A 17,919-nucleotide genomic window follows, 5' to 3' on the forward strand; every position below is an offset into this window, starting at 1 on the left:
CCAGTTGTCTAGCTTTTGTTTGAATATTTGAAGTAATAGGGAATCAATCAACTCCTAGGGGGTCAGTGCACCTTATTGCTGGAATATTGTCAGACTTATTTTTATACAGAAAAATGTTTCCTGGCAACACCCTCCTATTGATCTTAATTTTGCTGCATGGAAAGGAAAACAGATTTGTTTAAAAACTGAGGCCTGTACCCAGACATTTAAAGGTGTTTCACAACTCAATGAAATGGGCAAAAGACTTAACCAGATACTTTCCCAAAGAAGAGTTAGATGGCAATGAGACGTGAAAGATGCTTGGCATCTGCAGTCACTACAGAGCTACAAGTTAAAGTCACAAGGAGACATTGCTTCATACACAGTAGAATGATAAAAATAAACAAAGCTACAATGAGTAACAGTGACAGCAAGGATCTAGAGCAACCAGCATTATCATATACACTGGTGGGGAAGCAAAGAGGGCAGAAACATGCATGTAAACACTTTGACAGCTCTTTATCCAGTTAAACATGATACATGAGCCCCAAATCCTACTCCTTAGTATTTACCAAGAGAAATAAAGACATATTTCCACAAAGGCATATATATTTCTTTCACTTTAAAAAATGGTTGTGGAAATTTTAGCACATGGCAGCCAAGCACTCTACCACTGAGCTATGTCCTCAGCCCTATACATGGATATTTTGCTCAGTTTCATCCAAAGTAGCTCAGAACTGGAAAGAATCCAAATGCACCTAAACTAGTGAATGAAAGACCAAATTGTAGTACAACTGCAATGTGCACCACTAACTGACAATTAAAAGCAAGAAACTATTCATGTGTGCAGTGACATGGAGGAATCCTAAAACTGTATACTACTACGAAGCCACATATAAAAGGTTGTACACTGTATGATTCAATTTATATGACATTATGAAACAATAAAACTATAAGGGACAAAAAATAAAATCAGTGGTACAGAGGTATGGATGAGAGAACTGTTTGCTAATGGGGCAGATGGAATAATTTGAGATAATGTTAATATTTTATATTTTTAATTGTCATGGTGTTTACATCATTATGCATATTTGTCAAAGGTCATTAACCTGAATACTTCAAATAGCTTTCTCCCAGTTTTCATAAATCGTGTCTCAATAAGTCTGACAAAACCAGAAAGCAAAGAGATCCAAAAATGAGGCTTTTTCTTGAATTTTTTAATCATAGATTTTCTGATATTTAGCAAAATAAAGAACAACTCTAATTTCTCAGACTAATGATTTTATTTTTCTCAATAGCTATATTCAAATATATTGAGCACTCTAGACTGAAGAATTGCAAGCAGTGTTGATGGGTACACAAGCCAGGGTGGGAACCATTGGGTTTACTGTGGCAGCATTTCTCTTTCTCTCTCTCTCTCTCTCTCTCTCTCTCTCTCTCTCTCTCTCTCTCTCTCTCTCTCATTATTTTGATGAAATGGTTTCTTTTTTTCTTCTCTTCTTTTTTTCCCTTGAGACAGAATCTCTATATATAGCCCTGATTGACCTGAAACTCACTATGCAAAACAGGCTGGCTTTGAACTCACAGAAATCTGACTCTGTCTCCTGAGTACTGGGATTAAAGGTATGCACCATCATGCCCAGCCACATTCATGATCTTGAATCAATATACACCTTCATCAGAAAGCAATCTCAAGTAAGTGGAGATAATTACAGGGGCATGTTCAGAAGGCATGAGCATATAATAGTTTCAGACTAGGGAGAGAAGAGCCAAAGCATAAGGAAATCATGGCTTTAGAAATTAGGTACATTTAGATGTCTCTAATCAAGAGACATGTCCAAATGTCAAGGGCCAAAATTACCTTGAAATATATGCAAGGGCCAGCAGGATGGCTCAGTGGGTAAAGACACTTGCTACCAAGCCTGATGACCTGAGTTTGATCCCTGCCTGCTCTCTCTACATGGTGAAAAAAAGAGAATTAACTCCTGCACATTGTCTTCTGACCTCCACATGTGAGCTGTGGAACATGTGCATCACCTCCCAACACACACACACACACACACACACACACACACACACACACACACACACACACACACACACACATATGTACACACACACAAAAAATTAAAATATATAACTTGTAAAAATTTAAAAATGTATTAGGTCTACAATAGACAATGCTGAACCTTGTTCCATCCTTAATCCTGCTATTATTACTAAGGTCTTAGGCTTTCTACTTCAAACATTTCTATATTGTTTGTACTTTCAGAGGTTCTAGTGTTTGTTATGATAGAGAACAACAATAAAGTTTAATTTTTAAGTTCTCTGTGGGGGTATTTATCAAATGAATCACAGATCCTATATTAAGTATTACTCTAAAGATCATTGAAAACACTTGCATGGGAAGCCAGTCATGCCTTCTGCCTGGGCACTCTGGGAAGAGCAAAGACAACACCCTGGCCCCATGCCCAGCTGGGTGCTGTGGGAAGTGAATAAGTAGGTGATGGAGTGATGGAAGAGAAAGAAGTGAGCAAATAGGTGGTGGAGAAATGGAAGGTGAGTGGTTTGTGTGCTATGAAGTGAGGCAGAACTGGAGAACAGTGGTTGCTGTTCTTGCTCCTTGGAAAAAGGTGAATTGCACTGCCCATCAATAGAGCCAGTAACAAACACAAGTGCTAGTGGGCTTATGCCTTCTTTCTTTGAGAAAACCGACCACTATATGACTCACTGTGACTCCCAGAGCCGCATCCTAGCCCAGAAGGAAGAGCAGTGCCTGCAGAACAGAGACCCACAACTGACTGGACATGTCCTGCTGTGTTTACTTTTCATCAGTAGCCTATCTGCTAATCTCTCCAGTTGCTTGTGATGATGGTTCAACCTTGAGACTAGATAACTCTATGTTGAACTACAGTTTTAATGTGCTGTGTCTAACTTTGCCCAGAGATTTATTTTCTTTGGAAGCTCTAGGTTGGACAAACACTTGAAGACTCCCAGGGGCCCGCCTGCCAACATAGGGTGGGCAGGAAGAAAACACCCAGAGATTCTGCTTGCAGCATGAGCTACTATGATGTACAAGTATGGGGTGGAGAGATGGGAGAGAAAGAGAAATGGAACAGCTTGAGCACTATGAAGAGAGATGGATCTGGAGACACAAGGTGGAAAGGAACAGCCTGATGTGAGTAGCCTGTGGAGCCACCTGAGGCCATGGTGAAGTCCCAGCCCATGCTGCCTCTGAGGGCCATGTCTGGGTCTGTGGACAAACAGCAGCAAGAGTCTGTGTCAATGTCCATGGCCCATGTCATCACTAAAGGTCATGAGGATGTCTCTGATCTGGACTGCCTCCTGGGACCATGTTGATATCCAAGGGCTGCATAGAGTTGGTCCCAACCCTCACTGGCTGCAGCACTCCGGAGAGCTGCCCCTGCACCTTGGCTGGGCAGCACAGTAGAGCTGACCCTGTTGAGGGGACAGGTAAGCCAGCCCCAAGGCTGTGAGAGCTAGCCCCACCTCTCATGAAGTGGCGTGGAAAAGGGAGAAATGACCTCCCTCACCCCTTTGCCCACTGTGGCAGGCATGACAGCTGGCCCTAGAGTTGTGAGAGTTGGAGAGCTGGTCCTGCCCCTCACCAGCTGCAGCAGACCCTGAATCTCGACTGGGCAGCACAGTAGTGGTAGCCTGGTGGTGTGGGTGCAGGTGAACCAGCCCTGAGGGCATGAGAGCAGGAGACCTGGCCCTGTCTCTTGCTCCTTGCTGCACAGGATGAACTAGCCATGGCAGTGCTGGAGAGCTCACTCTACTGGTGAGGACAGGAGAGAGCTGGTGAGCTGACCAACTCAGCTACCACCCAGGACCAGAACCAGGGCTATGAGTTGGCCCCCCTAAACATCCACTCCATCTATGAACTGCTAGAGCATATGAAAGGGCTGGTCCTGTAGATCCAAAGCTACAGGATTTCCATGACACAAGGCAACAACAGGATATCCAAGAGGAGCCCCAGTGAGGATCCAGTATTGATGGTGCAGTAGAAACCAGAGGCATCGAAGCAGACCAAAGACTCTTTGCAATGCACTTGCAAGTTGTATGGACACTACAGCTTCCATGACAAGATTTTTTTCTTTCAAATTTTACTTTATTTGGGGAGTGGTTGCAAGGACAGAGGGCAGATATGAAGGGATGGGGGAGATGAATGGGATCGGGGTGCATGATGTGAAATCCACAAAGAATCAATAAAAAGTTTTTAAAAATACTTGCATGTATTACTAGGGAGAAGAAACTGGTAAGTAAAAAACTAAGTCATAGAATAATAGGCGCAGTGTTACCCAATTTAAAAAAGTCAAGACTATACACATATATACATTTATACTTCTATTTCTAAGTGTAAGGAAAAAATCTATACGAGTACAAATCAAACTAAAAACCAGCCAGTGCTCTTAAACCACTGAGTCACTTCTACAGCCTCTTTTTGTCTTCTTAAGAAGACAACAGCAATTCTTATTGGAGTGAAATAATCTCATTTTGGCTTTATTTTCATTTTCATTTTCCCTAATAGTCACGTTGAGCTTTATAAAATGTATCCACTGACCATTTGGCTGTCTTCTTTGGGAAAATGTCTATTTAGATCTATTTCCCATTTTCAAATTGATTTTATTTGGGGCTATTCTTCTTTAAAAGTATTTCTTATATATTACAGCTATCAAGCATTGAGCAGATACATAGTCTGCCTTTTTAAAAAATCATGCATCATTAAGAACACTGGCTTCGCAGTGGTGGTGCACGCCTTTAATCCCAGCACTGGGGAGGCAGAAGTAGGTGAATCTTAATGAGTTCAAGGCCAGCCTGGTCTACAGAGGGAGTTCCAGGACAGCCAGAGCTGTCACACAGAGAAGTCCTGTTTCAAAAAAAAAAAAATCACTGACTGGGGACATAGTTCAGTGGCAGACTTCTTTCCTATCATGTCCTGGGTTTAATCCTCAATGCCATAAAGAAATGCAGTTTGCTGGGTGTGGTGGTTTATAACTGAAGATCTTAACACTTGAGAGGCCGAGACAGGAGGATTGTACATTCCAGGGCAACAGGGGCTACATACCAAGACTGTCTTGAATAAGTAGTTAAAACATTAAACAATAAAGAAAAGATGAATAGCACAGAGATAATTGCTCAAAATCATACTGAAGATTTCCTATACAATCTGAAAAAGACCATAAAAGCTCTTACTGTAGCAGAGGGTCTTTTCTCTTAGCTCTCTCTTACAATCCTGGCATATTTTTAATATATCAGCTGTAAATTAAGGTTAGCATAAGTGTGGAAGCTGACACAAAGCAGGTATTTCCATACTCTGGATTTTCAAGACATATGATTAAGTTCTTGTATCAGTTTTTTCTTTTTAGGCCACAATAAAGTACTTACTATAGACTAAGTGCCTTAAACAATAGAAATTTGTTTTCTCACAATCCTGGAGACTAGCCAAGATAAGGAATCAAGGGTGTTGCTTTTGTCTCAGGCCTCTTCCTTGGCATGTACACAGCCATCTTCTTCCTGTCTTTAATACGGTCTTCCTTCTATACCCATCTGTATCCAAACTCCCTTCTGTCTTGAGGACACCAATCATACTGAATTGGAGCCCACTCCAGTGATTTCATTTGAACTTAATTACTCCAAATAAAGTTACATTCTGGAGTACAGGGAGCTAGACACCACCTATCAATTTTGGGGGGGCTCAAGTTCATAATAGCTTTAATATTTATAAAGTACATCAATTTCTGAGAAGGTAAGTAATTACAATCATTTAACTTTAAGGAAGAACCCAGAGAATTTAGAATGTAAACCATCAAAAATCTAATGAATCTGCAGAGGATGAGCTGAACTTTTGTTTACAATGATTAATGGCCTTTTGGGAAGATGAGCAACTGTGAGCACTGTATTACTCTTAATTATATTTGGACTGAATGATGGATCATGTCTGATGCCCATGTCATTCTTAAGTTTATTTTTAGCCTCACCTCATTCCTGGTTCTTATTAAATTTCCAGTTGTTAGCTTATCCCTGATCCTTATACTGGCTAGTTTTGTGTGTCAACTTGACACAAGCTGGAGTTATCAGAGAGGAAGGAGCCTCAGTTGAGGAAATGCCTCCACAGGATCTATCTTAGGACTTTTTCTCAATTAGTGATTGATGGAGAGGTGGCGGGCAGGCAATGGTGGATGGAGTCATCCCTGGGCTCTTGGTCCTGGGTTCTATAAGAAAGCAGGCTGAGCAAGCCACGAGGAGCAAGCCAGTAAGCAGCACCCCTCCATGGGCTCTGCATCAACTTCTGCCTCCAGGGTCCTGCCTTGTTTGAGTTCCTGTCCTGACTTCCTTCAGTGATGAACAACAGTGCTGTGGAAATGCAAGCCAAATAAACTCTTTTCTCCCCAACTTGCTTTTTGGTCATGGTGTTTATTTGAAGCAATAGGAACCCTAACTGAGACAATCCTCATTGCAAGGTCAACAAAGAGAAAATTTCTGCAATCAAGATCTTTAACATAGTATCATGCTGAGGAAGATCATCTTCATAATATACTTACAAGAGCAAAATAAACATATTATTATCATATTTTAGTATAAAAGAAGATAGGGTGTCATGCCTTTAAATTTTTTTTGCAGTCCTGAATCACCAAAGTTAGATACAGTACATTGTAATATGCACTTCAGACGACCCGGACTTTAGCCTCTATTCTTTTTTTATAAGAATCAGCCGGGCGGTGGTGGCGCACGCCTTTAATCCCAGCACTCGGAAGGCAGAGCCAGGCGGACCTCTGTGAGTTCGAGGCCAGCCTGGGCTACCAAGTGAGTCCCAGGAAAGGCGCAAAGCTACACAGAGAAACTCTGTCTCGAAAAACCAAAAAAAAAAAAAAAAAAAAAAAAAAGAATCAATATGACCAAGTAAAATTATTTGATTTCTTTGGATCTCAACTATCCTTCAATATGAATACATGAACTTTGACCATCTATTCACAAGTGTAATCAGGACAAATTATAGATCTGGAATATGTCATACTTCTTAGAAGAACCTTTCAGTTTCTTTCTAATGTTAGTACCAGCAATTATTATCATCAGATGGTAATAGTACCTACTACTACTTATATTTATCGTGTACCGAGCACTATGCTAAAATATTTGCTCAAAATATCCACAGAAGGTAAGTGTTATCTCCATTTTACGAAGGAGGAAAGTGAAACTTAGCTTAATTTCCCCAAGTCATACATATGGTAAGTGGCAAAGTCAACTAATCCCAGATAGGTCTTACTTAGCTGTTACTGTTACAACTCTCCCAATTTCTAAAGCACTGTTAAGAGAATTTTGAAGTTTGAAATTTACCAGGCACTCTATTACTTTCCTGGGACTTTAGGAAACTAAACCTGGGTGCTTTACAAAACAGAAATGTATTCCCTCACAGTTCTGGAGTATACTCTCGCTCAAAACTCCAGCCCCAAATCCTTCCCTGCTTTTCCCTAGCTTCCTTTGGTTGCAGGTAATCTGCAGTACTCATTCGAGGCACCAGGACCACCCTTCCTCCTACCCGAGGCTCTTTTCTCTATCTACATATCCAAATTTCCTTTAGAACACAAGTTACTGACGCTATCTACATATCCAAATTTCCTTTAGAACACAAGTTACTGACGCTCAGTCTAATCTTGTATGACTTCACCTTGACATAATCACATACATGCCCCCAAATCCTGTTACAAAGAGGGACACATCCCAATGTTTCAGGTGGCCATGAAATTTGGTGGAAGGCTATTTGACCCAGTATAGGAGCCATAAAGTAGACAAAAACAGAAACCTTTTCCAGTATGTTTGACTATAGTTTTCTTAAATTTTGGAGACAATGAAAAGTCATGTGATTTGGAGATTTCATTTCCTTCTGACAGTCATGTTACTTATTTTAGTCTGCTTTAAAGATTCAATGTTGTTGGACACAAATCACAAATTCACAGTTATTAGGAACCTCAGATAGTCATTAGCTTACTGTCTGTAGCAAGTCTGCTTTGTTGGGTGTTAACATCTCTATTGTTACTTTTTTATGTCAGGATTCCTAACAAAGCAAACTAGCTACAAATATTTATTAGCTTACAGAAGAGCCTTGCGATGTCAAAGGGCTGTTATTTTTTATAGAAATTAAAGTTCAAAGAAGGTGAGTTACCTGATGAAGGTCACAGAGCTAGCAAACGACACAGCTAGATCTCCAACCTATACCTTCTGTCTCCTAAATTCCACTACATCCCATTACAGACTGTAGAAGCAAAATCTAATATCATTGCTTACTGTGCGGATAAATTCAAGAATTGTCATGAGAAAAGAGCTTAGGACTCCTAGAATCAGAAGAGACAATAAAATTATACATTTTTGTATTAGCAGGATACCCAACACAATAAGTTATTATTATTATTTGGAATAATAAGAACATTGTTATTATGCCTCTAATGGTAGAATATCACTTAAGTCCCCATCCAGCTGATCTTGAAAGTTTGTAACAGGAAATATTTATAATTATTTAGTATTTATACAGGATGATTTCTGACTTTAAGAACCATACATAAGAATAAATGGCAACTTAAGACTTGCTCTATTGCTGTCACAATAACAGTACATGTTTATTGAGCTTTTAGGATGTGCTCTATTCACCTTTGTTCTAACTGCTTTATGTGCAATTAAACTGTCTTCATAACATCTTCACAAATTAGGTAGTATTATTGTTTCTATTATGTATGCAAATAATAGGATGAGGGTAAAATATTTTATTAGAAAAAAAAAGAGCTGAGCTGTAAATTCAATCTGGCTCTAGAGCCCACACTTTGAAGTACTATTGGCCATTGTCTCCCATTCCTACTGCTCTGTTATCCATGTTAAATGAGCAATAGCAAAGCAGAACAGTAACACAGCAGATTCTGAATGCTGGGAAGGTCAATGAATTCGAAAATGAACTCCCATAAAATGAGAATTAAAAGTGACACTATAAAGCACACTCTATATACTCTGGATCTTACTGATAAAATAATGTAAAGCTAATTGTTAATGGAGACTCATGATTAGCTTACATATTTTAAATTCGAAGTACCTCAGTGTTTTCAAAAAATTGTAGGTCAAGCTAAGATGGTAATGATCTGTTGAGAGGAACACAAGAACATATAGGAACTGTGATGGTCAAGTCCTGTGGGACCCTTACTCTATATCTAAAAGAGGGTGTGGGTTGGGAAGAAGACCAGGTAGCTAGGACAATAATGGCAGAACAAGAGAGCTTAGGTGTCACTATGGAAGATAATGTGATTACCTACGTCCATGTCACCATGAATCTTGATAATTTCTAATTGCTATCTTATAGTTAAAAGGGCCACTGAAAATATGATTTGACCTACTTCTGAGTAAATTTCCTTTTAAAAAAATCTCCCTAAATGTTCTAATGAACCAAGCATACTTTTTGTAAAGTTGCTCAGCTTATAGACTTTTTATAATTTACTTTTTGAAAAAGAAAAGGATACATGATACATTCCTAACCAACACAGTTCATAATATACACTTACCTTTTTCTGCTGGGCTCAAAACAGTCACTGTGGAGAGAAAAAAACGAGAGAGAGAGAGAGAGAGAGAGAGAGAGAGAGAGAGAGAGAGAGAGAGATCAGTGATATTTTAAAATGTGTTGTCTAGTTAATTTTTCACAGCATTGTATTTTGAACAAGTCAACAATGGTATTTTAGAAAACCAGAATTGTAAGATGAAGGATGGAAAAGAGGATTAAATTCCATCCTCTGCTAGTTTCCTTCTCTTAAATCTTTAGTAATTAAGAATTCATAGGCCATTGAGATGGTTCAGTGGTTAAAGGTGCTTGCTGCCAAGCCTGAAAACCTGAGTTTGCTCCCCAGGCCCCCTATCGGGGAAGGAGAGAACCGACTCCCACGCATGCCATGGCATTCATGAGCACAAATCCTTCACACAATAATGTAATATTCTTTTAAACATCATTCATTTAACAAATATAGAAATAACCTTTAAAAGACCCAACAAGTCAAATAATATGAGATAAATCTAACATGCTGTTATAAACTTAAAAGCTGATAAATTAGGAAGTTATTACAGATGTCCCTCAAGTGATGATGAAGTTATATCCCAATTAAGCCACTGTTGAAAAGATCTTTAAACTGAAAGTGCTGTACTGGGGACCTAGGTCAACTGGTAAAATGTATGCCCCAGCACCACATAAAACTGGGAATGGTGCTGCATGCTCCAATCTCAGAACCTAGGAGGTGGGATCAGGAGGGGTTGATATTAAAGATCATCCACAGCTACATAGTGAGTTTAAGGGCAGTGTGAAAAGGAAAAAAGGGAAAGAAAATTATTCTAAGACATCTAACTTACTGAATCTCGTAGCTTAGCCTGCCTGACTTACTGTGCTGGATAGTTTTATGTCAACTTGATATAAGCTAGAGTCATTTGGGAAGAAGGACTCTCAATTGAGAAAATACCTACATAGGCTAGGGCAGTAGACAAGCCTGTAGGTCATTTTCTTAATTAGTGATTGACAGGGAAGGACCCAGGTCATTGTGGGTGGTGCCATCCCTGGGCTGATGATCCTGCCACTGGGCTGGTGGTCCTGGGTGCTATAAGAAAGCAGGCTGAGCAAATTATGAGGAGCACGCCAGTAAGCAGCACCCCTCCATGGCCTCTGCATCAGCTCCTGCCTCCAGGTTCATGTTCTAACTTTCGTCAGTGAGGCACGACAAGCTATAAGATAAAATGAATCCTTTCATCCATAAGTTGATTTTGGTCATGGTACTTTGTCACAGCAATGGAAACTGTAAGTAAGACACCTATTTTATCTATCCTTAGAATACTTAGGTTAACCTATCATTGAGCAAAAGTCACCTAATAAAAAGCCTGTTTACAATAAAATGTCAACCAGCTTATGATTCATTGAATACTGTACTAAAAGCAGCAGAGTTGAGACTAGTTCTAGTCTCCAGAGATTTTCCCACATACTGCATCTAGCTCATCCCTTGCAGGTTTACCATGAGTTATGTATCACTCCTGTTTAAAACATCATCACACAAATGGGACCTATCTGTCTGTATCATCACCATCTGTGTGTGCTTGATGCTAAGAAAAGCAGAACTCCAGTTTTAAGGGTTTTTTTTCTTTTTTCTTTTTCAAGACACTATTTCTCTGTGTAGTTTTGGTGCCTGTCCTGGATCTCGCTCTGTACACCAGGCTGGTCTCGAACTCACAGAGATCCGCCTGGCTCTGCCTCCCGAGTGCTGGGATTAAAGGCATGTGCCACTGCCACCCAGCGAACTCCAGTTTTAAATCTACTTATTTATCTATCTATCTATCTATCTATCTATCTATCTATCTATCTATTTATGGTCAGAACAGTTAAGAGTGGGAGAAATGGAGTCAAAACAGTGAGTGAAAATATATTTTAGGTGCTATTTCTTCAGTCCTTTCATTAGTCATACTTTTTCCTGTGGTGATATATTGTGTACCTGAATAAAGCTTGCCTGAGGATCAGAGGACAGAGCCAGCCACTAGATTAATCATAGAGGCCAGACAGTGGTGGCATACACCTTTAGTCCTATCACTTGGGAGGCAGAGATCTGTCTGGATCTTTGTGAGTTCGAGGCCACATGGGAACAGGGCCAGGCAGTGGTGGCACACACCTTTAATCCCAGTACTGGGAAGCACACACGCCTTTAATCCCAGGAAGTGACAGCAGGGTGGAGAAAGGTATAAGGGGTGAGGAAACAGGAACTAAAGCAGTCAGCTGAGACCCTTTCGAGTGAGGACTCACAGGCTTTCAGTCAGAGGATTTGTGGAAACAGGATCAGTTGAGGAGTTGGTGAGGTGAGGTTGGCTGTGGCTTACTCTGCTTCTTTGATCTTTCAGCTTTCACCCCAATATCTGGCTCTGGGTTTTTTTTTTTATTAAAAGACAATCTAAAATTTGAACAACATTTTCCTTCCCTTTACACACATATGTGTGTGTGTGTTTAAATTCTTCTTTGAATGATCATTTGAATGGAGTTTTTTTTTAAATGATAAATTTGGTCTGTGTTAAAAAGCTGATAACGGGCTGGAGAGATGGCTCAGAGGTTAAGAGCACTGACTGCTCTTCCAGAGGTCCTGAGTTCAATTCCCAGCAACCACATGGAGGCTCACAACCATCTGTAATGAGATCTGGCGCCCTCTTCTGTATACATAATAAATAAATAAATCTTTTAAAAAAAGCTGATAACTTGATTTCTTCTCTTGTCTAATAATAGATATAAAATTCTATTCAGCTGAAAAGAAAAATGAAATCATGAAATTTGCAGGGAAATGGATGGAACTGGAAAATATACTGAGTGAGGTAACCCAGAAGCAGAGAGACAAATACTGCATGCTCTCTTTTAATTCTTGTTCCTAGTTCTGAATCTTCAGAGTTGCATATATAACTTGAGTAACAAAAAGCCAAGAAAGAGAAAAAAAAATGACCATCGAGGAAGGGAGGAGAAGTACTAGGAGGGAGGGATAGTACAGCACAGGTGCTAAGGAAGGGTGAATGGAGAAAACTGGGAAGGGGCTTAATTTGAGTGCAGTAAGGAAGGGTAATACAGAGGGAGAGAGAGAAAGGAGAGATAAAGAACACTAAGGATGTTTGAAAAAGCCATAGGGAAACACATTATTTTATAAGCTTACTTAAAAATACATTATATGCTGGGCGGTGGTGGCACATGCCTTTAATCCCAGCACTCAGGAGGCAGAGGCAGGTGGATTTCTGTGAGTTTGAGGCCAGCTTGGTCTACAGAGCAAGTTCCAGGACAGCCAGGGATATACAGAGAAACCATGTCTTGAAAGACATATATATATATATATATATATATATATATATATATATATATATTCTTTTTGAGATAGAGTTATCCTACATAGGAGTGATAATGCTCTCCCAGGAGCCACAGAGTATCTAACAAAAACTGAAGTGCCAAGAGAGCGTTCAAAACAATACAGGTTATTGCCATTTCTCTTAATTACCTCACACAGCTAGGAAGTACGGCCCTATTGCTGAAGATGCACTTTGGCTAGCTCTCAACATATCAGAAGGTGCTATGCAAACTGCCTAGGGAGAAAAATTATTAACAGTCTTACTCAGCTATCAAACCTGAGAACTAAAACAACGACTGAACTTATAAGATATCCCAATGGTGCAAAAGTGGCACTCATGTTTGAGGATTAACAAACAGTTGTCTAATTGGACTTAAGGCCCATTCAGTAGGAGGTAGCTCATTCCTGTTACTATGAGCCCAGCCAAGAACCTGTGGCTACAGAAGTCATAACCCTAGAAGGGAATCTACTAGTACCACTTTTCTACATCAATAAAGCTTCAATATTTAGCATCCTACTCACAGATGAGTGTATCTCACACCACTCACCAATGAAGCATTTTTTTTTCAGCAGAGAGGGGTTATGACAGAGACCCACAACTGAAAAAAGGCAGAGAACTGACTGTTGGATGCTCACCCCTGGCTGGAATATCTACAATACAACCCCACACCTAAGGTTCAGGGATCATTGTAGAAGAGAGGGCACGAAGACTGTAAGACCCTGAGGATCAGAAAAACTGCTGAGAGTGAGCATCTTCCTGACGTGACTGGGGAGCTGCAGCCATACACTCTCAACATGGTTTCAGCTGACATGGAAATGTGAACAGAGGAAAATTTCACAAGGCCGCACACCAAGATGAAGAGCTGCAAGCAGTCAATAGCTGCTAAAGGAGAGCGAATTTGTTTTCTTCAGGGATGACCCCCTGACAGATTTCCCAGTCCTAGGCAGTCAGTCCTAACATATATACATGTACGTGAGGGCAACACTAATTGGATTCATTATTTGTAGTTGGTTCTTTTTTTCTTTGATATTTGGGGGCCTGTCATCCAGCTCCCAAATAAATACAGGGGGACTTATTTTTACTTATAAATGCCTGGACTTAGCTTGGTTTATTTCTAGCCAGCTTTTCTTAAATTATCCCATCTACCATTTGCCTCTGGGCTTTTATCTTTTTCTATTCTATATACCTTGCTTTACTTCTTACTCTGTTGCTGTGGGATGTTCTGTATGGCAAATGTGTTGCTCTGATTGGTCAATAAATAAATCACTGATTGGCCAGTGGCTAGGCAGGAAGTGTAGGCGGGACAAGGAGGAAAATAAAGCTGGGAAGTGGAAGGCTGAGTGAGAGAGACACTGCCAGCCGCCACGATGAGAAACAGCATGTGAAGATGCCGGTAAGCCACGAGCCATGTGGCAAGGTATAGATTAATGGAAATGGATTAATTTAAGCTGTAAGAACAGTTAGCAAGAAGCCTGCCACGGCCATACAGTTTGTAAGCAATATAAGTCTCTGTGTTTACTTGGTTGGGTCTGAGCGGCTGTGGGACTGGCAGGTGAGAGAGATTTGTCCCGACTGTGGGCCAGGCAGAAAAACTCTACCTACACTCTGTGGCTGGCTGCGTGGCTGGCCCCTGGCGTCCCCCTCTCCTCCCTTTCTCGCTCTTTTCTTTTCTCTCTCTCCTTCTATTTATTCTCTCTGCCTGCCAGTCCCGCCTATTTCTCTCTTGCTTAGCTATTAGCCATTCAGCTCTTTATTAGACCATCAGATGTTTTATACAGGCAAAGTAACACAGCTTCACAGAGTTAAACAAATACAACATAAAAGAATGCAACACATCTTTGCATCATTAAATATTCCACAGTATAAATTAATGGAATACATCTTCAACTAATATTCCACAATTGTTTTGTTTTGTTTTTTGTGTGCCTAACAGCAATAATTATAGAAGAGGTCATGAATTATAGGGGGTGTGGGAAGGGTACACAGGAGGAGCTGGAGGGTCAGAGGGAGAGGTAAAAAAGATGTAAATATAGTGTACTCACATACAAAATTCGCAAAAAAGTTAAAATTAAAATAAATCCAATTCATAAAATTGGCATATATTCTGACAATACAAATGAAATGTAAATAAGAAGTGTTGGTGGGTCAACCTGGGACTTCGTGATTTTTGTACATGCCAACTGGGCTAATGACATCTCTTTCAAATGAAGTAGGGTAAGACGGCTCAGTGGTCAAGAGAGCTTGCGCTTTGGTTTAGTTCTAAGTACTCATGTCACACTGCCTGCAGCTGCCTCTAACACCAGTTCCGGGGGATTTAACATCTTCTAGCCTCCATGGGCATGTGCACAAATATCTGCATGAGTGCACACACAACACACACATAGACAAACACATCCTAAAAAAGTAAAAAATTTAAAAAATGAAGTGAGTAAAAGCTGAGTTGCTTGGAGACTAACATGAATGAAGAGTACCTGATTAACTGTTCTTTGGTACATCAGGCTGAATGTTCTTGCTTTCATTTACTTACTTCTTTTTAAGTGAAACTCATAAACAAAGTTGTACACATTAGTGAGGCACCATGCAATGTTTGGTGCATGTGTATGTTATGTTTTGTTTAAGTCCAGGTAAACAGATTCGTGAATTCTTTATGCATAATTGCTGTTAAGTTAATTGGAGGCCCTAATTCTCATTTGTTTGGCCATTTGCTACAAGACTGTGGATGAGGGAAGATCACTTGTTGGTACTGGAATGAGACAATGTATATACAGAAGAATTCCAGATAGAGCACAGCCAGCTTAAAGTAACTGCAAGACTCTTACCATGTAATGAGATTAGACTATACAATCCAGGTGCAGAAGGAAATGGACGGCCAGAACAAAACAAACTCAATAGCATTTTTGTCTGATTCTTCTTTTGCTTGTATGTTTTCCAATTTTGTGTTTTAACGGGCTTTGGTGTGAATATGTGTGTCTTTCTTTCTTTCTTTTTTGTTCATTTTGGTTTATTTGTAGTTTTTTCCCATTTGTTTGCCTATTTGTTTTCTAAAGAGAGAAAGAAAGGGTGTGAAGGGGGAGGGGTAAAAATGTAGGGAATTTGGGAGAAATTGGGGGAAGGGAAACTGATCCAAACACATTGTCAGAAAAAAATTTTCAATAAAAAAGAAACTAGCTTCAGAAAATGGAGTATAAAAATGAATAAAAATATTTTGTTAATAATTTTATATGGATAATATGTTGAGATGGAAATATTTTCATATATTGGATTAAATAAATCATTAAAATAAATTTCACTTGTACTTTTTAGCTTTCTTCCTTCAAAAATTTAAATCTCACGACTATTCCTATGTTTGTTTCTATTTGGCAGTCACGACATAGTTCCTCCCATGTTTCCTCTACATTTGTTGACTAGCCCATTAAGCCCCATGCACTCCACTTCTGTCTTCATGTCTAGTTACATTCAGTAAACATGGAAGAGAAATGACAATAAAAAGCTATTCAATGGTAACTCCAGTTCTTTACTTCCCTAGTAGTGAATTAAAATTTGAAGAAACAGCAGGTATCACTACATCATTTATCACCATGCATGGTAAGTTCGTCATAGAATTAGCTAACTGTACATTTACCCAAGAGATTCCTGATAAGAGATTAATTTTGCAAAAAAGTTTCAGATGACTCTTGCAACATCTTCATTTCAATTGTGACTGGAATATTTTAGTCTCTTTCTTTAATAATGCAAAAGATGGTGTTAAAAAATAAAGAAAAATTCAGAACTGTGAAAATAAATGTCATGATCTTTTAAAATATGGTATTTTCTTGTCAAAAGTTTGTAACTCTCAACTGGAAATTTTGCAGGAAAGGATTTTTCCCTTATATTGATTGTCTCTTTAAAGAACTTCAGGTGTAAAAATACTTTTAAAATCAAGTTCGTTTTCAAACTCATGTCTGAGTGCCTTCTCTTCTGCCACGTATTCAAGTATTTGTAATACAGAGCTCACTCCTTCCCTAGGCTGGTGGCCAATGTTCGCCTTTCTGCTGCTGCTGTTCCTTCTCACTCTCCTCTTCCTCTTCTTCATCATCATCATCATCATTATCATCATCATTATTTTTCCTGTGTTGAACTAAGCTATGCTAATGTGCAGCTTTTAGCCCCTATTTGACTTCTGTCTTCTGCACATGGATCATGTCTGATCATGTCAGTACTGACAAGGATCTTCTCTCACCCATTGACTTTGCTCTTTTCAATGCTAGGTCAAGAGAAGGTCGACAAAACAGACAGTGGAATGAGGATACTTAAGTGCTACCATGTGGACCACGGAACTGAGAAGGGCAGGCAGACATTCAAAATGTGATGCCTGTTCTTAAAAGGCCTGCAAAAACTCCAAGCTTTTCCTTCCAGATGGACTTCAGAAATTGAAAAACAGGAAGAGAGGGCTTAGGTATAGTTGTAAACAGCTGAGTTAATGATGGCTAAAGGAAATTCCAACACAAAGCCTATCTGCAAAGACTGAGATGTAACACTTTTCCAAATATATATATTACTCCAGGCATCCACAAAATCTCTGCTTAACTACTATGTAGGGGGTACAAGGTCCACATGTGCACACAGATAAGCACCAGGGAAAACAGGAAAGTTAAACATGCAGGCTTATCTCTTCAAAGGAAGTAGATGTTTGCCTGTGTTCCACACGGAATGCTGGGGAAGGATGTAGTTTATGACCTGGTAATCTTTTGCTATCTGTAGGGCCAGGTTTCACCAAAGTCCTCCAGACTATTATGTTTGTTTATCCCAGACTCTTCCTCCCTAGATCTTGAGCATTGCTTCTCAGTCCTTAAACCCATCCTTCTGAGAGATGTCACTTGTACTTTACAACAGCCTAGGTAATTTCTGTGTTATCTTAGAGTCAAGCCACTCCTGACCCCCCTGGACTATTATGTTTACCTCAGTCATTCTCCATAGACTCTTATCTTGAGCATTGTTTCTGAGTTAACAGAACCCATCTTTATGGAAGAAATCATATGCAATTTGTAAAGAGTTTCAATGTAA

The 17,919-nt window shown here is 39.7% G+C and overlaps 1 protein-coding gene across 1 annotated transcript in view; it reads right to left on the reverse strand.

Moving 5' to 3' along the window:
• The window catches only part of Zdhhc15 (zinc finger DHHC-type palmitoyltransferase 15), a 94,552-nt gene that overhangs the window by 64,619 nt on the left and 12,014 nt on the right, over positions 1-17,919 (reverse strand). The window contains exon 2 of the mRNA XM_052734394.1: positions 9,543-9,569. Coding sequence (XP_052590354.1) covers positions 9,543-9,569 — 27 coding nt within the window. The remainder of the gene's footprint in view (positions 1-9,542; positions 9,570-17,919) is intronic.

This window comes from Peromyscus californicus, unplaced genomic scaffold, assembly GCF_007827085.1.
Source record: "Peromyscus californicus insignis strain IS unplaced genomic scaffold, ASM782708v3 Scaffold_10__1_contigs__length_136768540, whole genome shotgun sequence".
NCBI lineage: Eukaryota > Metazoa > Chordata > Mammalia > Rodentia > Cricetidae > Peromyscus > Peromyscus californicus.